We start from the raw sequence: 26,048 nt of genomic DNA on the forward strand, positions 1-26,048 counted from the left end.
TTTTCCTTAAATCGATAATCTCTTATTGGCAAGGAGTGCCGCGGGTCTCCCTGCAATCAGCAAAACGTACTTGGTGAACCGAAAAAATTACCAACCCTCGAATACAGCACCGACCTTACACGGTAACATCGCCCCGGTTTGAACAGAGCGGACTCGTCCAACCGCTGTTTACGCGTATAAGAAAAAAAACTGAAATTTCATCGATTGATAAAAAAAAAATTTTCGCGGTATATCGTCGCGAGAATGTTACCAACGGATCGGTGACATTCTCCCGATGAAAACGAGCCCAAACACGACTACTTTGTGACTACTTCGATTTCTCGAAATTCGAAAAAATTTTCAAAAATATTAATTTTGTGTACTTGAAAATGCTCGGTACATGGCCGTGTTTGTACTCGTTTTAATCGGGAGAGTCTCGCCGGTCCGACGATACCATTCGCGCGAAGAAATGAACACAAATATGTTCGTTCTTGAAAAAATTCGAAAAAATATTAATTTTGTGTACTTGAAAGTGATTGGAGCATGGCCGTGTTCGTATTCGTTTTAATCGGGAGAGTCTCGCCGATCCGACGATACCATTCGCGCGAAGAAACGAACAAAAATATATTCGTTTTTCGCTAATTCTCTCCCTAACAATATCGAGAATGCTTTCCCCTCGATTTCCTCAACGACTGATAATTTTAATTTGTCAAAAATAGCCACTTCAGATGCGATTTTTTCACCTAGGTCAGCATCGAGAATTGCGTGCCGGACGTGGTCGTCCACAGTGTGGGTAGCGCGTTGCTCTGTCCGGTGATCGCGCTCTCCTTCCGGTCGAAGATCATCGCGAAGAACAACTACATGCCCGTGATGTTGTCCTGCCTGATCGTGGTGCTGCTGGTGATCGGTGACCTGGCCGTCCCGTTGTACTACACCCTCACGTACACGGAGGATATACCACCGATAAGGTAACCGACCGAAACTGTCCCGTTGGGTCGTCCCAAGGCTGCCATTTAATTATCGTCGACGACCTCGGTTTTCTTTAACATCCACGCCCTACCTGCCGCCCGATTTCGGTCCCGTGGCTTCGTCTCTTCCTCGAAACGGTCGGTTACGAAAGATCGGACACGACCGTGCCTCCGTCGATATTAATCTCGAATTATGGCTCATTATTTTGCAACAACTCCCGCGAGATACTTCCTCGAACGCGATTTCCCGTTTACTACGAACCATCTCGCCGGTGGTTTCCTGTCCCGCGTGTACGCCCGCGGGGGCAGATAAGACGATGTGAATCGTAAATCGTTATCTCACCGTTGTTCGGACGAGAGACGCGCGCGATAAATCAGCTCGGGGCGGGATGTTGACGTTAACGCTCTTGTTGTTCCTCGCTCCTTAAACAACCTGGAAACGAAGCTGGAACATCGAACGTAGCCACCGTTGAACCCCCCCCCCGTCCCGCGTCCGTGACGTGTAATTTTTATTATTAGATCTCATTCGGTTAATTGCAAGCCTGTTCCACCTTTAGCGGCGTAACCGTGAACTTCCCGCGTTGCACTTACGTGTTACATACATTTGTACGTGTTACTGCGTTTCTTTTTTAGACCTGCGTACGCAACGCACGCGCTGCTGGTCTGTTACGTCTTCCTGCCTCTCACAGAAAATCTGCACGCTTTCGTACTCGGGATCACGGCGACCATATGCTACCTGGCCACTCTCTCGTTAATCACTTATAGAAACACGACCGATTACACTACCAAGGTAAACGACAGCGACAATCGGGGTCCGCTTGTTAGGCGGTCACGTTGACAATTGACCGAGCAAACACGCTTACACGGGAACGATAATACGCTGTTTAAAGTAATTAGAGGATCGCCTATTCAAACAAGTTTATCGCCGATTTTGGCGGCCAATATTTTGACGGACAATATACAGACAGTGGCCGACGAAAGTATTCACGTACGCGCCGTTCGATGAAAATTCACCTAACCTATAAATCCGATTTCGATGAAAATTTGCGAGCGTTTGGAGTACACTGAGTCGCGCGCGATTTTTTCGTCGATAAAAAATGTTCTCGAGGGGGACGAAATCGGGCCCGGAAAGTTCAAAATTTTTTTTAATATAATTTTTATTTCTTCACGATGGAGCGATAGAGCACCAGAGACTGACAACTGTTGCTTTATCTCGTCGCGTTACGAAGTTGTATAAGGCCCAGAAAAAATTGTATTAAAAGAATTTGAAAATGTTGAATTTTCGGGGCCTGATTCGACGAAAATTTTTTCTCTTTTTTAATATAATTTTAGTTTTTTCACTATAGAGCGATAGAGCACTAAAGACTGATCATTTTTTCTCTATCTCGCCGCGTTACGAAGTTGTATAAGGCCCAGAAAAAATTGTATTAAAAGAATTTGAAGACGTTGAATTTTCGGGGCCTGATTTCATCGCCTCGAGAATATTTTCCGTCAACGGAAAAATTGGGTCATACGCGACCCGGCATACTTTAGATGTGTGCGAACTTTCATTAAAATCGGACTTATAGGTTAGAAGGATTTCTTTGGGATGGAATGTACGAATACTTTCGTGAGCCACTGTACTTACCTTACGTACTATACATACGTATGCCCACGATCGGTATTGGTGCTAACGAGGAGAATTTCGATGTAGTCGATTTTTGTCGATAAAAATGTGAAAAGATCGTGTTTACCTCGATTTGAATTCCAGAGGAACGAAATTTTGAAATTCCACTTCCGAAATACAGCGATCCCTCGATTATTCGATCTAACAGGCACAAAAAATCGATTGGTTAATCGAAGAATCTATTTTGCTTAGGACAACTTGTAGGTACGTATAAATACATACATCACCATAATACGTACCATGTTTAGGATATGATACACGCCTTATTTAACGTACATTTAAATAACAAATCTCACGAATATTCAACGAGTTACATTTCGTGTAGAAACGTGAATAGAGAAACAACGATGATAAAATTTATTAATATTTTAAAGTATTGCTCGCGTACCGTACTAACGACGTAATCTAAAAGGCCGCAACTCCCGATTTGTAAGTTGAAACGAGCTTTTTGTTTTACAATTACGTGATCGGATAATCGAGAGACCACTCTAATTTCGTTCCTCGTTTCGAGCTACGAGTCAATTATACCGAAGATTCAATTAAGAGCCATCCGGTGTACGTGTAATTATAATCGTGGAAACGTTTTTCGTAACGTTCGATCAGAATTTTATCGAACGAACGTATAGAAATTAACATTCGTCGGTAGAGATTATACTGCGATTATTTTTTATAGATCGTTACGATCGAACGATGTTCATTCAAATATACAAACCGTGGTAAAAAGTTATTACCAGAGTTTAAGAGCACGCGGCTACCAATAAAAGCAAACGAAAATGGCTGAATAAACGTAGGTCAAGAAATCATCTGTTTTCAAGTTGGGAGATGGTGGTTTCCTTTGGTCCAGTGTTAGTTTTCTTTACCAGCGCACGTTCGACATTCCGGTTTGTTTTAAGTCACTTCGGTACAGTTCTTCAATGCACGGTGCGTTAAGTCAAAAGTCCCAAATTATTTACGCGGGAGAAATTTTCGTTAACGACGAAAGTACAAATTTGTAGAGTTTACGAAACGTAACGACAATACCGTCGATAGATTGGCGAGTCTTTCACGATGAAAATGAGTCCAAACATGCCCTTATTTTATTGTGTGATCAAATTAATTGTTTAAAATTCAACAGATAACGTATATTTTCGAATAAGTTCGTATTTGTACTCAGAGAACATCGTCGATCCATCGACGAATACACTGGAAAAATAAATAATCAATAATCGATAATACAATTTTTATTTCGATAACCGTGCGTATGTAATGCGAGTCTCACTGGCTGTTGCTCTCTCTCTCTCTCTCTCTCTCTCTCTCTCTCTCTCTCTCTCTCTCTCTCTCTCTCTCTCTCTCTCGCTCGCTCGCTCGCTCGCTCGCTCGCTCGCTCGCTCTTGGTATGTGTGCCCTTGACTCGCGCTCGCAAATACTACTTACACGATTCGTTCCCCCGAATTGTCGATAAACTTGATCCTCTAATTGTCTCGAGCAGCGTAACACGGTCCAATCGAACACCTCTCTCTATTCTCCGATTTCACAGATTCTCACGGACACGATATATTTCGTCTGCGTGAACGGGCTAGGATTGTACTTCAGATTCATGAACGAGGTTTTCATCAGACGATCCTTCCTCGATCGCCGGAAGTGCGTGGAATCGACACTGAAGCTGACGTACGAGAAAGATCAAGAGGTATTACTCTTTATTCGTAACTTTGGATAGAATAATCGAACTGTAATTATCTTCAGGAACAACTCACGCGGAGTATACTTCCGCAACATATAGCCGCGAAGATCAAGAAAAACTTTCGAGACATTTTCAAGTTTATCGAGGAGCACAAGAAACCACCGCTTAAAGGAGGAACCCATGGGTACGTTTCTCTACAATAATCGAATTTTGTTCTAACATTGAAAAAAATTTGAAATTTCTATTAGATCGTATTCACCTCGATTTGAATTCGAGGGGAACGAAATTTGGAAATTACACTTTCGAAATACAACAGTTCCTCGAATGTTCGGTGTAGTAATTTTAATTTATATTAAAATCTAACGTTTACATTAATTCTTGGTTAACGACGAATTGTCGTATAGATGAGTTCTCTTTTGAAAGAAAAATACCAGTTACTTGAACCACTGGTAGAAACTTCGAATCGCTTGTGTACCTACTGTTCACGACTTGCAAGAAGTCCGATGAGATACACTTCGCACTAACTCGCTCGCTCTTAATACTACTTTCTTCGTCACTCGATCCAATTGGTACGTGTGACCTCATTGGCCAATAATACGCTACGACACGAGGTGTGTCCCTTGCACTCCAACCAATGGGAGCCGCATTCTTTCCGCGGAACGTCTTCTCAGTCGTGCACAGTACATTTCCTTTAAAATTTGTTTCAATTTGGTCAAGTGTACCTCGAATCAATTTCTCTCTCTCTCTATCTCTCTATCTATCTATCTATCTATCTATCTATCTATCTATCTATCTATCTATCTATCTATCTATCTATCTATCTGTCTATCTATCTATCTGTCTATCTATCTATCTATCTATCTATCTATCTATCTATCTATCTATCTATCTATCTATCTATCTATCTATCTATCTATCTATCTATCTATCTATCTATCTATCTATCTATCTATCTATCTATCTATCTATCTATCTATCTATCTATCTATCTATCTATCTATCTATCTATCTATCTATCTATCTATCTATCTATCTATCTATCTATCTATCTATCTATCTATCTATCTATCTATCTATCTATCTATCTATCTATCTATCTATCTATCTATCTATCTATCTATCTATCTATCTATCTATCTATCTATCAATCTATCAATCTATCAATCTATCTTCCTCTGCAGAGAGTCCGGGCTCTCCGAATCTTTAATTACATTCTTTAATTATAAAAATTCGAATAATAAAAATCCGAAATCGTAATTCTACGACCGTTTCGTTTCCAGGGACCTGTACGTCGAGACGCACAACAACGTGAGCATCTTGTACGCCGACGTGGTGAATTTCTCCGGCCTGACCGTGGCTCTGCCCGTGCGGAAGCTGGTGGAAACGTTGAACGATCTGTTCGGGAGTTTCGACGAGGCGTCCGAGAGGCACAACGTGCTGCGCATAAAGTTCCTGGGCGATTGCTATTACTGCGTAAGCGGGGTGCCGACACCGAATTCCCAACACGCGAAGAGCTGCGTAGATCTCGGTACATACGCGACGTTGCCAATAGCTAGCCGTACACTGACGTTCTTCTCGCGAGGGATAACGTTTCGTCGGTTTCAAGTTCACCCATTAACTCGAAACAATTCTCTGTTACTCTGGCGATACACCAGAAGAGATAACGACAGAGAAAAAATCAATGATAAAGTTTCCGAGTTCGTGGTTAACTAATGACGTTCTTTCTGCCAGGAAAATGAATTCCATGTGGATAAAACGGTTTCATCGTGGTTGTTAGCGAGCTAGGAGGGATTCATCTTGTACAACGATAAGAAACGACAGGAAGAAATGACGCGATCGATCAACCAGAAGGTTTCCAAACCAGCGAAAAAAGGGAATCTGTGTGGAAAGAACGTTGATGAACACTTTACGAAAGGATTCTGATGGTTTCGTCACGGTTAGAGGGCAACGAAAGGATTCTCCTTGTACAATGATATACGAGACAGGAAGAAATGACGCGGATGATCGATGAGTAAGTTTCCAAATTAACGAGAACGGATTCCGTGCGGAAAGAACACTTCATCGCGATTGGTTCAAGTTCTCCGTTAGCGAGCAACGAAGCTCCTCTCTAACGAGAGGAGATCCATGGAAGGAAATCAACAAGAAAGTTACCGATTCCGTGAATGACAACGTATGATCGCAATCCTTTCGACTTCACCGAACGGAAGCAATCACGTGAAAGATGGTTTCCACGCGGAGGGAATAGCAGTGTACGGCTAGTCGATAAGTTTGCAACGAAGTCGCAAATGGTAAAACTGATCGTCTCGATGCTCACTATTGCAGGACTCGACATGATAAAGATCATCAAAGATGTGAGGGAGAGAGTGCGCCGCGAGAGCGGTGTGGACGTCAACATGCGTATCGGCGTTCATTCGGGTAACATAATCTCGGGTATCCTGGGCACCAACAAGCTGCAGTTCGACGTATGGTCGCGCGACGTCGTTATAGCGAACAAAATGGAGCAGACCGGTAAACCGGGCAAGGTACACGTTACCCAACAAACGTTGGACCTAGTGGACGCGACCGAGTACGATTGCGTGCCAGTGGAATCGTTGAACGACGAGATCCTGAACAAGTACGACATCCGTAGCTACCTAATCACACCGTCGATCCCTGTGGACAGCACTACGACGCAGGTGCGTATTTCCCAGTGGCGTAGGAAGCCGACGAGCCCGCGTAAAAATCGGTTCACGTTGAACCTGCTTGGGTGTTCCTACGCCACTGATCTGTATTATCGACCGTACGAACGAACTTCCGTTGAGCGTTTCGCATCGTTGACAGGCGAACCTTGTTGCAGAACAGCGAGAACACCTTGACGCTCATGCCCCCGGAATCCCCGCCGGTGTCCAACAGACACTACGTGAGATTCTACAACGTCAGGTCCACAAGCGTCACGTCCAGCTCCAGGCACAGTAGACGGCTGACCGCCACTGTGAACAATCACGTTGACGTGCTCACAGGGACCTACAGACGGCGCACTCACTTCATGGATGCCTGCCTCAAGGATTACCATCTGATGCTAAAAACCGCGGACAAGGACATGAAGGACGCCATTAAGCAAATGCCTCTCACCAAGTGGGAGTAAGCGTCCACGATCCAAGCTTATGTAGTCGGGTTAAGATCAGTAGACCGCGCAAGGTCACCCGGGTGGATTATCCCCACCATGAACCTCCGGATTACGCTGTCTACAGTTCTGTAGAACTCTCTTTGTCCGTAGAACGAGGAAAGAGCCGGCTAAAAGTTTTTAACGAAAGATAAACGATACTCGATGAATAATAAAAAGAAATACTAGGTTGTTCGATAAGTTTTTCCATCGTAAAAAAATACTATGACGCTTCAACTTTGAACGACTGTACTGTAAATAAGTCGACAGATCTACACGAAACTTCACACATGTTCATTGAACAGTAGTACCATTTTTAGAAAAATAAAACGACGAACCTAATAGCTCCGTTTCTTATCGAATGATAAAAATTATTGAACAACCTATTATATCACTATGGGTGATTGAACATTGAACCGTGCGAAAATTGAAGCGAACAAACGTCTCTATGTTGTAAGAATGAAAGTTGTCCCAGGTGACCTTGAACGACCGGTTAATTTCGATTCGATTGTAGTGATTAGAAATTAGATTTATGCTCACAAGTATCTGACCGATTCCCTTGTCAATTTCTGTGTGATTGTTTCAAATTATTTGGTATAACTATGTATATTAAAAGTGTAGCTATACATATTTAAGCCTTCTTGTTAAACATTTGACGAAATTGATATTGTACATATCATAGTTACTTGTCAATCATTTTTATTTCTTCTACGGGACAGGCAAATACTTGTGAGCTGCCCAGCTATGGTTGCCACCTTCTCGTGTTAGAAAATCTGAAGATCACTGGTTGCAAAGCTAGATAATAAATCAATTAACATCTGTACTATAGTATTTTATCATTTTTAAAACAACGTTGAAAAAATTCGAGAATGGGATTCATAGTTTTCCATTGGAAGTTGAAAAGATGGCAACCCTAGTTGTAACAAACGATACATGACTGTACGCTAAATATCACGTTGGTGTTTCGTTTCAGGCAGTGGTTTAAATGGGAGCACATAAACCCGTTGTTGTTAACGTTTCAAGAATGGAACTGGGAGATACCGTTTCTCAAGGAGCCCGACCCATTTTTCAAATTTTACATCAGCTCCGCGGCTTTCGTTCTGATTTTTATGGGACTCATTTACTTGGTACCTACGCTTTCTTTTTCCGAGTATGTTCACTTCGTACGAACGTCTGGTTCCAGTAACACGATTCAAATTACGGTAGCGCAGAAGCTATACGAAGATCAATTAACTTTCAGATGGCACACAAGTACGGCGATCATTTATGCGGTGGCTCTGTTGTTCTTGATCGTTTTGCTGCCAATAACCTGGATGCACTTTGTCTGGAACCGGTACAAGGACCCTCACGACGAGTACGAAGGACAAGTACCACATCCACGTAACAAGTTGTTGTGCTTTCTGTATCAGAGTAGCGTGAAGGTCGGTACACCTGACCGTATCTTTCTTTATTGAATCAATTTCTCGTATGGTATCGTCTATTGATCACAACACGTTGCCTTTCAGGTTGTTTGGAGCGCACATCTAAGGACGATTCTCTATCTGGTAATAACGATAATGTTAGCAGCGTGTGCCATGTTCGATATGATCGTAAGTGAACGCCACACGGTACAAAATATTGTTTCGTATCTACGGAACGTTTTATTGAACATTAATATCGTAATTTCAGTTTGAGTGCAAAAACGTGGACGAGCTCGCGAGCAACAACGTAACGTCCAGCATAGCTGAGCCTGGCGCGTCCAATCTCGACTGTATAGCTACACCCTGGGTAAGATTGTTTAGTAGGTACTCGTATGACCTAGACATCCCTTCTAGCCGAATCTTCGCATACTATATAGGACAAGGTTTCTTCAATACCGTAAAAATGATTGTTTCTTTATTTTTTAGCAAATGACGCAAACATGTTCCTTGGCAATCCTAACGAGCTTTTTGTTTCTGAGGGTTCATTACGTCCTAAAGCTAGTTATAGGCATCACGGTAGTGGGATTTTATTCGGGGAATGTTTGGATACATCGTTCGAATTTATTTCAGGTAATTCTACGTCGCCCGTAGACCACACTCTTTGTTTGTTAATTATTGTACGTTAGTCCGTATTTGGCCGTCGCCTTCTTTATTTGCTACTTTGTTCTCCACAGTCGGGTGACATGTGGAATCCACACTTAGAACCGAGACTGGCGCACATTTTAAGCGTAGTTTTCCTTACATTTTTTTTGCATCTCATTGATCGTCAGGTGAGCTTTCCCAAAATTAGAACACCGTCGTCACGACGACGATACGGCGATCGTGCGCGTGTATATTAACCCGCGTGACAATTTTATCCAGGCAGAGTATTTGAGCAGATTGGATTATCTATGGAAACGTCAGTTGACGAAGAAACAGGACGAAGCATTCCACACGAGAAACGCCAATAAGCTTCTGCTTCGCAACATACTGCCGGAGCATGTTGGTACGTTGATCTTTGAACATTCCTCGAACGTCGAGATCTGTTCATTTCCGACATAATTATACATATATCATTCAAGTCCGTTTCCGCAGCGGAGTTCTACTTGAACATGAACAGAACCGAGGAGAACGAGCCCTATCACGAGGCTCATAACAACGTAGCCGTCATGTTCGCTTCGTTGATGGATCTGTGCATCGACGAGAGCAATATTCTGGCAGATCTGAACGAGATCATTTGCAAATTCGACAAACTGTTGTTCGAGTCGCATTTCGTTTGCCGAATCGAGAAGATCAAGATCGCTGGTAAACGATAAAACCGAGAAAAATATTATAAAAACGGAACGGTGTTGATGTTGGGATTTTTTTTTTTTAGGCACCACGTATATGGCAGCTTGCGGATTAGAAGCCAGTCGACGCGACTCGATGCGCGACTCAGAGGACGAGAAGAACTTCGACGACAACGTGGTTAAAGTGATGGCTCAATTCGCGGCTGAAATGATGGAAATCCTAGATAAATTAAACGCGAGATCGTTCTACAAGTCGAAAAAGCCGTACAGGTACGCATTTGTCGTACACGAAACTGTGTGGTATACGCAATAAATAAAGGTGAAGGATTTTTGTAGATTGAGAATTGGAATATCTCACGGAGAGGTAACGGCGGGTGTAGTGGGTGCTCAGAAGCCGTTGTACGATATTTGGGGGGACGCTGTAAACATGGCGTCAAGAATGGATACAACTGGTGTCCCGGGAAAGATACAGGTTCGACTGACGTGTCATTTTTGTTAGTAGTGGTAGTACATAATTGCTTATATCTTCCATTATACAATTATTTGTACATCTAACGTGTTGTACGAGCTTTGTTTACAGATATTTCTAATTAACTTCTTCTTCCTACATGTCTCCCTTACTTCGTAACTTTCCTTACTTAGTTCCTCAATCTCTTCACTTTCTTATCCAAGTTTGCACACGTCTGCAGGACATCCACTCAAGATTCCTCTCTACAGAACTCTTCTTCTGTTCAATACATTTTTAATCTTTATTCAAAAACTGGAAACTCTCATCATTCTCTCTTTCCATTTTCTTTACCCTATGGATATCTTTACAGAACACCTGAGCAACTTTCTTAGTCTTCAATATACAAAAATGCGTTAAGTACTGAGTAACTCAATAACCTAACCTCTGTTGTTTATTTTTAATCCAAGGTCATACTGAACCGCACGGTGAAGAAGATGAAAATACATCTTCCCGGTGAAACGCTGAAATTGTTGACCTTGAGAAACAAATTCTCGACACTTTTTCGTATCTTCGAAACCAAGAAAGTTCTACGAGCTTTTTCTTTTCAAGGGGTGTGGACACCATCCCGTATACTGTCTGCGCATTGTTTTGCTCTAACGAGATAATATTTACGCAGGTCACGGAAGAAACCGCCGCCGTCCTCGAACAGCAGGGTGTCAAATGTCACCTTCGAGGATCCACGTACGTGAAACCGAAGGGTTTCGTGACAACGTATTTCGTGGGTATCAACGAGAAACGGCAGCTTCAGCGAACGGATTCCATCGAAGTGACCAGACTGTGATCGAAGCGCTAAACCGATTTTTGTACGGATGAATCTACCTCGGTCATTGGGTGACCACATTGATCGCAGGACCGTGTGAAAAGTGAAACGTTGGGTATCTTGGTGAACGCAGAGAGGGTGAAACAGAAGGAAGAAACCAAAGAAAAATCCGAAAGACCAAAGAACTGACAGAAAATGCAGTTTCGTAGACTGTAATTCTGCGCGCGGAATACCTCAGAACTTATTCAAGCCGTGATCGGGTTTGCAACTGTATGTCTGCAAGCTTGATCACACGGCCGAAGTGATAATGCAAATGGTGATGCGAATCGGAGAAAGGAATTTTAAATAGCGTCTTTTTACGAAGAAACTGAGAACGATTTTATACGACCAGTACGTAATGTAAGGAACAGCTTTATACGCAAACGCTGTGCAACGAAGATAAACCTGCACCAACGTTTTCCAATCAGTAAAGTTGTCAGTTTTCATGGAGGTGTGATGGTTTTGTCTACGCGGACGGTCGATATTATCGTTATTGGATATCATTTGTTTTATCTATTTTAGAACGTTTATATTGTACATAAACAAACAAGTTTTTAAATGGTTACGCTTTGGGAAACGCTGTCCTGAACGATGCACAACCCAGTTGAAAGTACGATCTAATAATCGGTGATAAAAAGAAAAACACTTGCATAGGCGGCGGAAGTAATTTCAGATACGTGACTTAAGGAGGAAGGATTCGTCGATAACAGCAGAACTGTCCGAATACTCAAGAGAAACGATAACTCGGCTGGAACTTAGCAGTACTCGGATTATGAGTGCCTCGATATTAGAGTGTTCGGCCGACATTTCAAGTATACGGTTTGAATTTCGAGTATTTGAATACATATTTTGAATATCCAGCCCCAACGCTTTGTGCATTCGGGCAGTTCCACTGTGATAACTTAATCGGCAAGTAAATGGTCTGGTTTCGAGTTTCGGTTCAACGAACCGATTGATTTTTCCTCCTTAGACTTACGAGGATAATTTTCTGCAAACGACAATTCGATACATAGTGATTCGAGAGATAATCAAAACAGATATACTTTATTTGTGTCGATGCATGCAAATAATAATGACGTTTTTCAACTGTATGTTAAATGTACGATATACCGTGTCTGGTAAACAAAAAAGGTAGATAGTTCGAGATATTTATTGATGTAGATTCTTCCAGGGTCACGATAAGTGACGAACGTTTTGTAAATTTATCCATACGTTCGGACGTTTCGGTTAACGTTCGTTATAAAGTCACAAAATCATTGTGACCGAAGGTGCTCGTAAATGTCAAAACTCAGCCTTGTAAACATCTAGATGACATTAAGCTTCCCTTCATTAACGTGAAACAAAAATTTTCATTGAAATACGTTCATCTAGAATATTATAATTCCATTCAATATCTTTTCTATAGCGTTAATATATTTTCTGTATCATTTTTTGTATTTTTAATTACAGAAGCAGAGTGGACTTTTTATTTTAATGACACAAAGATTTCTGCTTTGTAAAGTTAAATATTCGTCACAATCGTGATTCAAATTTTTTCAATTTCGTTTAAACAAAAAAGTAAGACGTTGTATATGTCAGCCCGCGAATTTCTAATGGTGAGAAAGAAAGAGAGAGAAAGAGAGAGAGAGAGAGATTCGTATTTAATCAATAAATTGAATTAATTATTCCTGCGTGATACCAATGCACTTGGAAAAATAACACAATCCATGCCAAAAATCATTATGTATTTTCATTTTACGATACGTTCTTCAAGAATGACACGCCAATTTTTTTATTAAACAATTTACCAAACTACATCGTTTTCTTGTTTCTTGTATTTTAATTTATAAATCACACGTTTGGTAAACTGAGCTCCTCATCCTGATCGTAATAAACAACTACGACTTTATTTTTCTATGAAGTATATTATTGACGTGACCAGCGTTCGTTTCTTTCCATGTAAATACTTTTGTACATACATTTTTTAAATATTAGAAATAATGACCAATGTAATTATTTAATAATTTGAATAAAGTATTTATTACCACCCGCACGAGATACAAATACAATTTGTCAACATGGAAAAGCGTTGTAACGCATTGTCCGATAAAATGTTTACAGAGCCAAATAAAAAACCTTATAGCACGTAGTTTACTTTTTCCACTTCCTTTGTTTCTTACAATGGTATAATTTCTTAGAAGAAATGATTCATTGCATTAAAAGATAACATCAACATAATTTAAAAATACTTTCAACATTTTCTTCAATTTAACGGAACGAGATCGCGAGATAAGGAATCCTACTACATAGCAACACTAGTAATTAAAGATATTTTTAGCGAAATGGAAAAGAATTAAGACGCATAGCAAAAGAAACTTTTTCAACGTTACGTGTCATTCAATAATCGTGTGCATGCGTGTACTACATACAAGATCACATTTCTCTACGCGAATTAGAATTGTTTCCTAACTTCTCGGCAAATGGCAGTGAAGAAGGTTTCACATGCGTAGTGGCCTCGTTTTTCGCTCCGAAGAACAGTTTATTTATCTCGATGTGGCTGCTCGCGTATAATTACGTGTAAGCCGTGACGAACGGTGACGGCTATATTCATTCAAGACCTAACACTTTATCGATTTACGCGAACTTTTAGAGCTTCACATAGTGAACTTGGTTCATTTCAAAGAGCAACATAAGGATCGATGCATATAGCCTTTTACAGGAGAAATCATTTTACGACGGTAACTGTATGAGTCATCTTGCAAACCGATCGTCCCACTGGTGATTCCATTAACAGAAGTGGGATAACGGAGTAGATAATATTTTTTGCCGTCATTGACATTTGAATTGTCATCGAATTCTACGTTCTTACCATTTCACTGCACTCAAATTCTGGATTTCACGCATCGAAAACGTAAAATCTAGCAAATTCCAATTTCTATTGCGAGTCGTGTTATCTTTCAGTTCGACGTGTCAAAAAATTGCTAGAAAATTACGGAAGTGACTTTTATTACGAATGAATATCTCAATGTGTTAACTAGTGAATAAATAACCTCTATAAAGGGGTTACTGTCTCTTTTGTATAGTACAGAGTATTTTAATAGTTACAATCTAGCCTAACTAGAACACAAATCAATATGGATATTGGGTTTTCATCGTACCACAATGGTGGTCCCGCAAGGGAACAAGATTTTGGTAGACTGTCTCAAACAATAGGCACGTCAATTTTGAAAATATCTCAAAATGGTAAGTACTTAAATTCTGATCATGTTAGAGTATATTAAACATTTTGAGTTATATTCGACAGTATCTTCCATGCAAAAAATGGTCAACCAACTGGGGAGTTCTACAGATTCTCAAGAACTTCGAAATCAGCTGTAAGTATTAATGTACAAATATTTGATATAAACAGTTACTTTATATAATAAATATTTTAGACATCAAATACAACATTATACGCAGCAGCTGGCAAAAGATACAAGTGTACATCTTCAAGACTTAGCCATATTAGCTAACAATTCAGGTTCAACGAGCCCTGGAGAACAAAGGCAACGTAAAATGCAAAGAGAACGTCTTCAAGATGAATTTACAAATGCATTAAACTCTTTTCAAGTATGCAGTAAAATACTTTTATTTATATAATAATGTACATCTGTTTAAATAAATTTATCTATACATTATTTTAGGCAGTGCAAAGGCATGCAGCTTCCAAAGAGAAGGAAATGGTTAGGAGAGCCAAAGCTAATGCAGGTATTGCACCATTTGGAGAAAAGAAACAAGAGACATTGATAGAATTACAAGATAGCAGAACTCAAAAACAAACACAACAACAACAGATGAAAGAAGAACAAAATTTGCGAATGTTGGAAGAACAAGAAGCAAGCATAAGACAATTGGAGGTAAATTTGTTTACTTCAAAACATTATTACTAATTTTTATGCATATCAGTAAAGTATCTTATATAAATCATTCTTATAGAGAAATATCAGTGATATTAATCAAATCTTCAAAGATCTTGGTGCTATTGTGTATGATCAAGCAGAAGTCATTGATTCCATAGAAGCTTCTGTTGAAAGGACAGAAGTATCTGTCAGTGAAGGTACTGCGCAAGTAAGGCAAGCAAGTATCTATAAAAACAAACTACGCAAGAAAAAATGTATACTCGTTCTTATCGGAGCTGTTATACTGTCTATATTAATTGGGATCATAGTTTGGAAGAGCTCTTAAATCTGTTCATATCGCTAATGATACACTCATGCGAGTAGTGTAACGTTAATGGTGTAGCTGCATCTTAATTGCAAGGTACCATAAGTTGGTGTATTTTGAAGAAGCCCTTAATTTAATTACAGTTGCTTTATGAGTATCTGAGACGCATAATAGTATCAAAGAGAATGAACGCAAAGAAACTTGCATCGTTCCGTATCTTACTGATAACATTCTTGTAATTGTGATAATAAATGGTGCAAGATCTATTTTGCATGTAAGGTGTACAATGGCAAGTCTCAGACTGCCCTGTCCATTTGTACGTTTCATTACTCATTGCATAATATTAGTGCATAAACACACGTATAAAAGTATATACACATACACATAGGTCTATCAATGGTATAGTCATGGTTAATATTCCATATGATTTTATGAAATATACTCAGAGTATGTATGAAGGTTCATTTTAAGTAATACCGGTGTGCACTTTGAACTGCAAATTTCATGTGAAATGTATGAATTAGTATGAATGGATATGTTGATATAATCATTGTATAGTATGTAAACACGTTTTTTGAACGTCCTACAAAGTTTTATTGATATTACCGGGATGAACAATTAATAAGGATATCTGAAACAACAAAGAATATGAATGGAAGATCTGTGTAAGTTAATGTATTATATTTAAAAATGTTGATTTATTTTAATCAAAATGTAATAAACTATATATAATACAAATTACATTATACCAAATTTAAACAAAATGACTATTGTATGACTAATATTCAATCTACATATTTATTAATTTATCTAAAGAAAAGTTAATTTTTATTTTGTATTATACTTTTAAATAATGTTTATTATTAAATATCTCTTCAAATATTTTCAAACTAAATATTACCGTACTTCCAAGAATTTACCTGAGTGTTTCTTATTCTATATTACTATCTTTTATAAATAATTGTAAGTTTAATTATGTTTGAATAAAAATAAACTGTATAAGATTCAATAAAAATGCGCGCCATGTCGTTTCATATCGAAATGTGTTGCGATTTATCGATTAGATGCCAGCTATTCGCGGGACATGCCACCTGGTCAGTTACCTGCAGTTACCTTTGTATCATTTGACAGTTTGGAACTGTGTTTGGTAGAAATGGAATTACATTAATTGTTTTACTTATAAGTACGTTCGTGGAAAATTAAGTACATCAAAATAAAAGGAAAGAAACACCTGCTGAATGAGACGTCTAACTATATAATGTTGAAACACATTTCTCTTGCAACGGCAATCATACTGATATGTTTGTCACAGTCTGAGGTTAGAATATTAACTTACGAGTAAACGAAATTTAATTGTTACAATATATAATTTGCACAAATAATTTTAGGCACAATATGATGACAAACGATGCAAATGTATTTGCCCTACCATTTCCTCCGTGATAAATACAATGCAATCGTCGTTAGAACGACAAACGTACATCATAAACGTTCCACCTTCTCAATGGTAATTAATATTCCTATCATTTGATTACAAAACTTAATCGCATGTGTCTGACATTTGTAGAATAAATTTAGTATAATATAAACTTCATTTATGTTTTAATCCGTAGTAACTGTGAAGGTGTTGTATTATCAAGGGTAGGAGATCAAATAAAAGGAAAGGAGGAAATATTTTGTTCGCGATGTGACTGCAAATATGAAAATAGAAATACCACTATTATTAAAGTAAGTCTTTCATTGTTATTATCACCATGAATTTGGAAATAACTTTCATCTTTGCAGATAGTGGTGATACTTGTTATTTGGGTTATATCCCTTTTAGTAATTTATATGTTATTTTTAATTTGTTTGGATCCATTATTGAACAAAAGAATTCATAAAGCTTCAGCAAATATTGGTTATCATGAGCATAATAATGAAGAGGTATGCTAATATAGCTTATTACACACACTTTAAATGAAAAATATTTAAGAAATTCATTTATTTAAAAAATGACACGATTAACAAATGATTAGAGTTAATACATATGTATATAGTATTCATGTAAATTATTTCTAATCTAAATAGGATGATTCATCAATAACCCCTGGAACATCTCATCCTATGCGTGAAAGAGGTAATGTTCTAAATCGTGTTGGTCACCAGCAAGATAAATGGAAACGTCAAGTTCGTGAACAACGACGTAATATTTATGATCGACATACCATGCTTAATTAAACTGTACAGTTCTGTTTCTAGAAAGGATTAAATATGATAATTAAATGTACAAGGATTGTGACATACATTTGAGGGCATTCACAGTGGTGTATATAATTTTCTTTCTAATTTCTTATATATAAATGTGAAAATTTAATTATACAATATGTAACAAATAAATAAGAGACTCAATTTACTCGTGAATGCCAGCAAATCAGGTCACAGTCAATATGTTAACATTACACTGAATATACATAGATATATCTAGTACTTTTAAGATTCAGCAGATCTGGTGTACTAAATAATAAAGTATTAAAAATGTGTTATTTTTTATCGATAAATGTACATACATTTTTTGTTAAAAATCCGTTAAGAAGTAAATTGAAATATCTTACATTATGCTTTTCACTAATTGTCACAGACATGTGGATAATTTTAATGTATATAATTTTGTTTCAATAGCATTAGTAGCAAAAAAACATACTAAATTAATTTATTAATACTAATCTATACTCAATTTGTAAAAAAATCAATGTTTATTTAAATTTAATTTGACTGTATAAAGCACTTTAATATTGGATGTAATTAAGGTAAAAAGTTATTTGGATTGCTTATTGGGATCTTTGTCTTTTAATGCTGCATCGATTCTATGTTTAAGTGAATCATATAAGGTTAAAACTAATGCTCCACCAGTGCCTCTAAGAACATTTGAAAGTGAGCCTCTAAAAAAAGCTGTGACTCCTTCTGCTTTGGCTGTTTTGATCCAACAGTCCAATGTATTTTTATACATTATTTCTGTTTTAGAAAGTCCTGATTGCATCATCATACGTCTTCTAACTGTATCAAAAGGATATGATATGATTCCAGCAACTGTTGTTACTACCTGTAAATATAATATGTGAAAATAAGCAATTAGCTATTAATAACTTGTTAAATAATAACATGCCTGTGCAATTAGAAATGTAATATAGAGTGGAGTATTTTTTGGATCAGGAAGCATGCTTTTTGAAGTGTCATAAAAACCAAAATATGCAGCTCTATAAATAACAATTCCTTGAACGCTCACGTTGAAACCCCGATATAAACCTATGAAACCGTCTGTTTTAAAAATTTTTACTAAGCAATCACCCAGACCTTTAAATTCTCTTTGATCTGCTTTTCCAATATCTGCGGCTAATCTACAAAATAAACTAACTGTTATTTTGTCTAAACTTGGAAGTAGGTGTACATAATACCTTGTACGAGCAAAATCAAGTGGGTAAACAAACAATAAAGATGTTGCACCAGCAGCTCCACCAGATGCTAAATTGCCAGCAAACTGTTTCCAAAATGACTCTTTTGGTACACCTTCCAAAAATAAAACCTTGAACTTGTCTTTAAATGCAAAATTCAATGCTTGAGTTGGAAAATATCGAATTACATTAGCTAGATTGCCTCTCCAGAAACTAATGAAACCAGTTTCTTTTGGTATACGTACAAATGCATCCATCATACCTAATTAAATTTAAATTATGTAAACATAAATAAATATTACATTAAAATTTCAACTTTTTTTAATCGATTCAAGCAATTGAAATATTTTTGTCACAGAAAATGACTTAGAAAATAAATAAATATTCTTTAAAGAAACAAGGAATTGCTTAATTCGACTCAAAAGACCTCAAGTTTCATTTACTCTATAAACAAGTTTTAATTTTAAATATTATAATCGAAAATGTACCCTTATATCGATTTTCCGGACTTATTTGTTTAGAAGTAGCTTGTACTTGAAGCAATAGCTTCACCCTTTCTAAGGGAGCAACTACAGTTTTTGAAACAGCTGCAGATAACCCACCAGTTAAAAAATCTACTAAAAATGATCTATATGTATCCATATTAATAATAAATTTTTATGGAACGTGCGCGACTTTGGAAATAAATTGCAGTATACAAAAATAAAATAGTTTGGAATTGCAAATCATAATGTTAATATAATTTTATAAATAGATCACTGTTTACTTCTTCATAAAAAGTTTGAATTGAAACACATTAAAATTATGAAGAAAATTTACGTAAATGAACAATAACCCACGTTTGTCGTGAGCCGTTTTATGACAGTTTAGTTTGTAAATTCTATTGTTTTCTATTTTTGTTTTTTACATATGACAAAAAGGTAGATAAATTAATACACACCAAATTTGATTTTAACCTTTAATAGCTTTACATAAAATCGAATCTTTCTCATCAATTTAAGGCGTCAAATTGGTCATACAAATTTTGTCATCAAAGTTCTCAAATATCTCTCAAGAACTATGATTATTCTTTTTTTCCGTACAAAGAGTTAGATCACAGTAAATTCTAGCTAAACTCGACGCAAAATATATTAATGCATCTTTAAGTGTAGGAAGTATAACTAAACATTTATGTAAAGATATTTAAACTTCAGGGACTAGACATAATTACTTAACATCAAACCACATTGAACAAGTGTTAGATATCAGCACTTCCATTTCTAAAATGCTCATACCCGTTAATTATATTAATATAATTGGAAGGTACGTATAGCATATTTGGAGGAATGTTTCGGCACATAGTGGCAAAATACGCATGGACAAAACTGGACCATCTTTGGTCAATATGAGATTCAAAAAGATATATTTCCATATATTGTTCTCTTCTCTTCTAAGTGCATAAAATACCGATTAAAGAAAAAGTTATAATAAAAAATAAAACCTTATGATTTCAACTTATATCATGACATAATAATAGTCTAGTATTATTAATACTTAAGTTTGGTTAAATAAAGCATACATTCACTGCCTCTGTAACATAGATATTTATAACTATTGCATAAAATGGAATAATATAATATAAATCTTGTGCGAATATATTCACAATTTTTAATCTATTTTCGAATATGTATACCAATTTGAATTTATTTGTCTTTAAAATATTTATTCAAAATTGGTACTAATTAAAATTTATTTGTATTATATTTAAATAACTGGCAGTGAAAGTAATGAATCCGTTATTCAACGAAATATCATTAACTTAAAAATTATAAATTGACTCTAATATGCAACAGCATATTTAAAATAAATGTATATATCAAAGATTCGTTAAATACATCGTACAAGTACAGATGTGGCCAGGAAGTGTTCAAAATACTCATACATTATGTTTATGCAGCATGGACAGACTGAAAAAAGATTATAGTTAGTTTTTCTTATATACATGTATTTTTAATATTAATGTCTATAATGAAATTTACCTTTGTAATATCGACGCCTGTTAAATACTTGACCAATTCTGGTACACGCGTTACAATATTAAGAACTTCCCCAGTTAGTTTCTCGGCTCCAATAGTTCCATTTCCACTAGAAACCATTGTAATTTTCTTTGCTTGTGACAAAGGTGCCGCAACTTCAGCAGCAACCTATAAAATACAATGTGAAAATACTTATATTATATAGCAAACAACTAGAATTTGAGTACAATTACCTTTGGAAGAGTATCAAGCATCATATCTATCATAGCAGCACTCTGGTATTCATTCAATGCTGCAGCCTTCTTTGCCATTTGCTCTGTCTCTGCTTTAGCTTTTGCTTCAATAGCAAAAGCTTCTGCATCACCGCGAATTTTTATGGCTTCTGCTTCTGCTTCAGCTTCCATTACTAAACGCAATTTATTAGCTTCAGCCATTTTTTCCAGCCTGTAAATATGATACTTATTAATATTTATTTTGTAACTTTTAAAGATTCATATAACTTACCTGTATTTTTCTGCATCAGCTGGGCGCCGTACAGTTGCATCTAATTCTTTTTCACGTCTCAGCATTTCTTGCTCTTGTACCGCGATTTCTTGTCCACGTTCTACCACCTTTACCTGCATCTGTTCCTCCATAATCCTTTGTTTTGTTTTAGCAGCTTGTAACTCAAATGCCATCTCTGCTTCTGCTTTCTATAAATAACATAATACATAATCAAAATTGATAAAATACTGTTTACTTAATCAAAAACATAAGTAAAAAACTCACCTTAGTTTGAACTTCGACATCATAAGCGGCCTTTTTCAATTCAAAATCTCGTTGTGCTTTAGCAATCTCGGTATCGTTCTGAAAACGAGCAGCCATTCTTTGCTCTTCAGCCATAGCTTCACGAATTTGAGCGTCTTTGCGAGCTTCTGCCTCACCCATTCTTGCGTCTCGTTTCACTTCAGCAGTTCGTGCCATTCCAAGGGCTTTCAAATATCCCTATAAATAATCCACAAATATTTAACTCAATACAATAGCTAGTGATTAATACTATTTACCATTAAGAATTTTGAATAATAACACTGATTTCAGCATTTAATTTTAAGTCAGCCTGAATTACACAAATGCGGCACACAATAAGAGTTATCATATCACATATATTTAAATGACATAGGTCTGCAAATGTGTATAGAAAAATTGTGCTACCATTAAAGCAAGCACTTGAGATATGCTCTAAATCCCTCATTGTTTGAACGTTAACAATTTTCGCTAACATTGGCCGAATAGCAGTGCATTGGCATTATATGTAGTGATGAAACAAAATTTGAACGTACCTTTGCCCCCTGCAAGTAGCAAAACAAAAATGTATTCAATATTTACAATGTAAAAGATTGGACTACATTAACTGATATTAATTAAAATTACTTATAAATATCATACAACCAGTTAAAGGGGGACTTTTAGTGGTGTATAAACTATTGGTACATTGACATGAAAATGAATTGATGAACACATATTTATATTCTAGTACTTCAATTTTTTGTATCTTTCTACATAAAACACTTCCTGGATTGTTGAACATAAAATAAATATTCCACAATGGAAAAAAGATGAACTTACTTCCTCATCTCGAATATCTTTTAATGTATAGGACACGACAGTAATGCCCATGTTGACTAGATCACTGCTTGCTACTTCAAAAACTTCCTTGCTGAATTTTTTACGATCCTTGTATATCTCCTAAGGTATAGAATTGAATAGGATTGCATGAGGTGAACATTTATCATTACATAATGACTCAATTAAACCAATACAATGCTATGTTCATTATACCTCTACAGTCATGCTTCCCATTATTGCCCGTTGGTGTCCTTCCAGTGTAACAAGAGCAATATTATGAATTTCTTCTTCGGATTTTCCAAGAAACTGTTCACATGCAGTGGAAAGCATTTCTTCATTTTGACCTTGTATCTTGACCTTTGAACATATTAATAAATCTTCTTTAAGTAAATTATAATTACATTACTTTTACTTGAACATTCCAGTTGGATGCACAAGTTAATTTCATTCATTACCTGTGCGATTCCTGTTACAGATATTGGAACTCCTTGACAAGTGTATACGGTTGGACTTTCAACTTGTAAAGTCATAGTATTTAGTGAAATTCTGAAAAGATACAAAATTTGTTTAGAAAAGATAAATAAGACTGAATATTGTGTAAATTGTATTTAAAATTTTACAGTATTGTTCTAAATTTAGCATTAGGAATTTACATGTATCTGAAACTTTTATTCTTTCATGTGATATACGAAAATCTAGTTTACTTATGAATTTTAAGCACTATTAAAAATTTAATATACGTCACTTACTTTTGTACTTGCTGAACAATAGGCCATACAAATACCCGGCCACCAGGCACTAAAAGAGGTTTGCTGTAGCAGCATCCTTAAAGAGATGAATTGATAATAAATCGCAAATCGATGTAAAAAGACTGAACATAATAGTATAGTAAGTTATTGTATATTATTTTACATCAGCATTTTGAATTTACGTTTGAAAGAATATTTATAAAATAAACAAGCGATTAAAAAATGAAATAATATAATTAAATAACGCCAATGTGAATGAATTAGTGTAATTAATGATACGAAGTGTAATTAACTTTTTCATTTATTGACTGACTAAATATTACTAATTAGTTAATTGACACACTACTCCTCCCATGTCGATTTATTCGAAGCATGTGAAAGCAAATAGATCGTCAGAGAAATCTAACTATATAATTACCTGATACTACAAGGGCCTCGTTCGGGCCACAAGTAACGAATCCACAACTCATGGTCACAAGTGTAAAGAAAAACAATAGTCACTGCAAGTTTAAAGGGATCGAATTACAGCCTAATTCCACTACAGTCAATTGACGTCGTTATGATGTCGTCATTCTCCGAGATCGTATCGAAGCTTATGCCGAGTTTACACTAAGCACGGCGAATGTATATATGCACTGCCAATACATATTCTTCCCATCAAGTTTACATGATACTAGGAAGCACCAAAAAGTTAGCAATCATAACAAACTATCACTGTTCTTTTTCGAGATATAAGTTATCTAGAAAATTAGAATTATTTTCTATTACACCACAGTGAAGTTCGAATCATATCTAGTCATTAATTTAATGACTCAAGGATGTTTAAGTAAGATCGTGTGACAGGTTCTAAGAAACTGAAAAAAAGATGCTAGAAATAATTGTGTAATTGTGTTTGAAATAAAGACTAAGGAAATATTTAATAAAGATATAAACGTTCATGGAATAAAATTTATTTGTTCAACATTTTATATATACGTACGTATAAATAATATATTGGAAAAAAATACGTAATTACTAAATATCTATTTTACAAATAATCTTAAAATCGTCTAAACTGTTTTTTGAACCTTTCATAATGATAATCATCAGTTGCTTTTTCTCCATTATCTTTTCGTTTTCCTTTAAAATCATCCCTGGGTACTGCTATTTTCTTTTTATCATCAGAATCTTGCCTTGATTTTTGGAAATCTGCATCTTCTATATTAACTAAAGAGAACAATACAGTTAATAATATTTTGATTTCATTTGAATTATTTTATGGAACAGATAAAGATAAAAGAAAAATCAAATAAATAACATACATCTATTATGTTGTACAAAATTCACAGCCATATTAGTTGGCACAAATTGCGAGGGACCATCTTTTTTCCTATGTCTATCCCAAAGTAATTTCAACTTAGCTTCTTCTGTAGCTTCAATATTGCGAATTTTTGCTCTAAAAATAAAAACATTCGTTTACGTATAACTAACTAGGATAATAAAAAATATAAACGTACATACTCAATCCCAAGATCTACTTCTGGAATACCAGATAACATTTGATTTGAAAGCATTTCTTCACTTCGATGTGCAGAGCTTTGTCTTAAATGTTCAGGTACTGCCTGTAATGCTGCTTCTTCTGGTGAACAATAGGATCCTTTTTCATTGTTTGATCCATTCTCTGTTTTCCCATCATTTTTGCTCTTTCTCTTTGATAGTTCTTCTTCAATATACTTTACCCTAAAAAAAATGAATAATGCTCTATATTTTAAGTAGCTTCATAAAAATTGTAATATGCTCCTATACCTACATTTCTTCATCTTCATCCCGTTTGTTTGTTTCTGCATTGAATTGTGTACCAATTCCTGTTTCATATGCATCATTTTGTTTTAATTTTGTGTTCTTCAATGCAGCCATATTTACCATTCCTCCAGCTTTCACATTGAAAGGATCTGACTAAAAAAAAGAACAAGTTCTTCTATCAAAATAGTTATTTAGTAATTGCATGAGAAAGCTTACCGTCATTACATCAGGTGTTACATTTTCTCCAAGAGCTAATCCAACAATGTTTATACCCTTTGGACGTTCTCGAAGCTTCTGTATAGTTTTCATTTCCTCAACTTTTTCCCTACATAAATATTGTATTTATGATAATCTAATAATGCCTTTGCAATTAATATTTCTCAACAAAACAATTCTTTGACATTTATTTGTTTGGACTATGGCCATTACCTATGCAGTGTAGATATATTAAATATTTGCTACTTACCTGACAGAAATTTCATCATTATCATTGTCATCTTCATCCGACGAAACTTGTCGTTTTCTTAGTGATTTCTTCGATTTTTTCTTAAATTCAATCTTAGTTTTATTTTCTTCAGTACTCGTCATCTATTTCGAAGTATATCATTAAAACCAGTTTTAGTCATTTTTTATTGAGTAATGTTTTACTGTAAATATAAATAAAAAGTTACCTTATCTTGGTACACTATTTTTTACTAAGTACATTAATACTAATAACATTGATAACTAAACAATTCTATGAAAACACAAGTCTCCGTAGCTTACTATAGTTAATAAGTATTTCAACTTCGTTCCCTTATATTTCATGAACTATAAATTTATTATAGATAGGTG

At 36.1% G+C, this 26,048-nt stretch overlaps 6 protein-coding genes across 11 annotated transcripts in view; 3 read left to right on the forward strand and 3 right to left on the reverse strand.

Moving 5' to 3' along the window:
• Window positions 1-13,574, forward strand: part of Acxd (Adenylyl cyclase X D) — a 36,969-nt gene extending 23,395 nt beyond the window's left edge. For 5 of the 6 annotated variants that reach the window (XM_076313466.1, XM_076313467.1, XM_076313468.1 and 2 more), the window contains 18 exons: window positions 727-947; window positions 1,581-1,737; window positions 4,130-4,279; window positions 4,336-4,457; window positions 5,554-5,801; window positions 6,596-6,948; window positions 7,110-7,393; window positions 8,389-8,565; window positions 8,656-8,836; window positions 8,921-9,004; window positions 9,084-9,182; window positions 9,302-9,445; window positions 9,550-9,645; window positions 9,737-9,860; window positions 9,950-10,159; window positions 10,230-10,413; window positions 10,480-10,615; window positions 11,268-13,574. In XM_076313466.1, coding sequence (XP_076169581.1) covers window positions 727-947; window positions 1,581-1,737; window positions 4,130-4,279; window positions 4,336-4,457; window positions 5,554-5,801; window positions 6,596-6,948; window positions 7,110-7,393; window positions 8,389-8,565; window positions 8,656-8,836; window positions 8,921-9,004; window positions 9,084-9,182; window positions 9,302-9,445; window positions 9,550-9,645; window positions 9,737-9,860; window positions 9,950-10,159; window positions 10,230-10,413; window positions 10,480-10,615; window positions 11,268-11,432 — 3,135 coding nt within the window. In that variant the 3' untranslated portion in view covers window positions 11,433-13,574. Of the gene's footprint in view, window positions 1-726; window positions 948-1,580; window positions 1,738-4,129; window positions 4,280-4,335; window positions 4,458-5,553; window positions 5,802-6,595; window positions 6,949-7,109; window positions 7,394-8,388; window positions 8,566-8,655; window positions 8,837-8,920; window positions 9,005-9,083; window positions 9,183-9,301; window positions 9,446-9,549; window positions 9,646-9,736; window positions 9,861-9,936; window positions 10,160-10,229; window positions 10,414-10,479; window positions 10,616-11,267 lie in introns of those variants that run through there. The other variant, XM_076313471.1, reaches the window with a different exon arrangement.
• A 242-nt stretch (window positions 13,575-13,816) lies between these two features.
• Window positions 13,817-16,505, forward strand: Syx7 (syntaxin 7). The gene is made up of 5 exons (XM_076313473.1): window positions 13,817-14,672; window positions 14,734-14,803; window positions 14,864-15,038; window positions 15,113-15,325; window positions 15,405-16,505. Exons 1-5 carry the CDS (start codon window positions 14,564-14,566, stop codon window positions 15,651-15,653), a joined length of 816 nt encoding a protein of 271 aa, XP_076169588.1. The 5' UTR covers window positions 13,817-14,563; the 3' UTR covers window positions 15,654-16,505.
• Window positions 16,506-16,710: 205 nt separating this feature from the next.
• LOC143147831 (uncharacterized protein CG1161) lies at window positions 16,711-18,155 on the forward strand. Its single transcript, XM_076313474.1, has 5 exons — window positions 16,711-16,950; window positions 17,021-17,139; window positions 17,246-17,360; window positions 17,418-17,558; window positions 17,703-18,155. The coding sequence occupies exons 1-5, from the start codon at window positions 16,891-16,893 to the stop codon at window positions 17,850-17,852; spliced, it is 585 nt and encodes a 194-aa protein (XP_076169589.1). The 5' UTR covers window positions 16,711-16,890; the 3' UTR covers window positions 17,853-18,155.
• Window positions 18,156-18,429: 274 nt separating this feature from the next.
• LOC143148394 (ADP,ATP carrier protein-like) lies at window positions 18,430-19,705 on the reverse strand. The gene is made up of 4 exons (XM_076314696.1): window positions 19,552-19,705; window positions 19,067-19,325; window positions 18,774-19,009; window positions 18,430-18,710 (listed from the first exon to the last, which is right to left on the reverse strand). The coding sequence occupies exons 1-4, from the start codon at window positions 19,703-19,705 to the stop codon at window positions 18,430-18,432; spliced, it is 930 nt and encodes a 309-aa protein (XP_076170811.1).
• A 308-nt stretch (window positions 19,706-20,013) lies between these two features.
• On the reverse strand, window positions 20,014-23,997 carry LOC143147923 (flotillin-1). The gene is made up of 10 exons (XM_076313666.1): window positions 23,851-23,997; window positions 23,433-23,508; window positions 23,139-23,229; window positions 22,897-23,040; window positions 22,684-22,803; window positions 21,847-22,062; window positions 21,583-21,770; window positions 21,312-21,522; window positions 21,082-21,246; window positions 20,014-21,009 (listed from the first exon to the last, which is right to left on the reverse strand). Exons 1-10 carry the CDS (start codon window positions 23,900-23,902, stop codon window positions 20,992-20,994), a joined length of 1,281 nt encoding a protein of 426 aa, XP_076169781.1. The 5' UTR covers window positions 23,903-23,997; the 3' UTR covers window positions 20,014-20,991.
• Window positions 23,998-24,366: 369 nt separating this feature from the next.
• Window positions 24,367-25,989, reverse strand: LOC143148153 (splicing factor C9orf78). Its single transcript, XM_076314131.1, has 7 exons — window positions 25,886-25,989; window positions 25,681-25,802; window positions 25,431-25,539; window positions 25,222-25,367; window positions 24,933-25,151; window positions 24,734-24,867; window positions 24,367-24,638 (listed from the first exon to the last, which is right to left on the reverse strand). The coding sequence occupies exons 2-7, from the start codon at window positions 25,800-25,802 to the stop codon at window positions 24,472-24,474; spliced, it is 897 nt and encodes a 298-aa protein (XP_076170246.1). The 5' UTR covers window positions 25,886-25,989; the 3' UTR covers window positions 24,367-24,471.
• Window positions 25,990-26,048: the final 59 nt, after the last annotated feature.

Source organism: Ptiloglossa arizonensis, chromosome 6 (assembly GCF_051014685.1).
Source record: "Ptiloglossa arizonensis isolate GNS036 chromosome 6, iyPtiAriz1_principal, whole genome shotgun sequence".
Classification (NCBI taxonomy): domain Eukaryota; kingdom Metazoa; phylum Arthropoda; class Insecta; order Hymenoptera; family Colletidae; genus Ptiloglossa; species Ptiloglossa arizonensis.

Excerpts from the sequence above, each read along its gene's own strand:
- Syx7 (XM_076313473.1), top strand. The coding sequence starts at position 14,564 with ATGGATATTGGGTTTTCATCGTACCACAATGGTGGTCCCGCAAGGGAA. Across the intron at positions 14,673-14,733 it reads TTTGAAAATATCTCAAAATG|TATCTTCCATGCAAAAAATG; the intron begins GTAAGTACTTAA and ends TATATTCGACAG. Across the intron at positions 15,039-15,112 it reads ATGCATTAAACTCTTTTCAA|GCAGTGCAAAGGCATGCAGC; the intron begins GTATGCAGTAAA and ends ACATTATTTTAG.
- LOC143147831 (XM_076313474.1), top strand. The coding sequence starts at position 16,891 with ATGTTGAAACACATTTCTCTTGCAACGGCAATCATACTGATATGTTTG. Across the intron at positions 16,951-17,020 it reads TATGTTTGTCACAGTCTGAG|GCACAATATGATGACAAACG; the intron begins GTTAGAATATTA and ends AAATAATTTTAG. Across the intron at positions 17,361-17,417 it reads GAAATACCACTATTATTAAA|ATAGTGGTGATACTTGTTAT; the intron begins GTAAGTCTTTCA and ends TCATCTTTGCAG.
- LOC143148394 (XM_076314696.1), bottom strand. The coding sequence starts at position 19,705 with ATGGATACATATAGATCATTTTTAGTAGATTTTTTAACTGGTGGGTTA. Across the intron at positions 19,010-19,066 it reads CTTGATTTTGCTCGTACAAG|ATTAGCCGCAGATATTGGAA; the intron begins GTATTATGTACA and ends TTTATTTTGTAG. Across the intron at positions 18,711-18,773 it reads ATTTCTAATTGCACAGGCAT|TAACAACAGTTGCTGGAATC; the intron begins GTTATTATTTAA and ends ATTTACAGGTAG.
- LOC143147923 (XM_076313666.1), bottom strand. The coding sequence starts at position 23,902 with ATGAGTTGTGGATTCGTTACTTGTGGCCCGAACGAGGCCCTTGTAGTA. Across the intron at positions 23,230-23,432 it reads ATTGTTCAGCAAGTACAAAA|AATTTCACTAAATACTATGA; the intron begins GTAAGTGACGTA and ends GTATCTTTTCAG. Across the intron at positions 21,247-21,311 it reads TGCTTGATACTCTTCCAAAG|GTTGCTGCTGAAGTTGCGGC; the intron begins GTAATTGTACTC and ends TGTATTTTATAG.
- LOC143148153 (XM_076314131.1), bottom strand. The coding sequence starts at position 25,802 with ATGACGAGTACTGAAGAAAATAAAACTAAGATTGAATTTAAGAAAAAA. Across the intron at positions 25,368-25,430 it reads TAACACCTGATGTAATGACG|TCAGATCCTTTCAATGTGAA; the intron begins GTAAGCTTTCTC and ends TCTTTTTTTTAG. Across the intron at positions 24,868-24,932 it reads GAAGTAGATCTTGGGATTGA|AGCAAAAATTCGCAATATTG; the intron begins GTATGTACGTTT and ends TTTTATTTTTAG.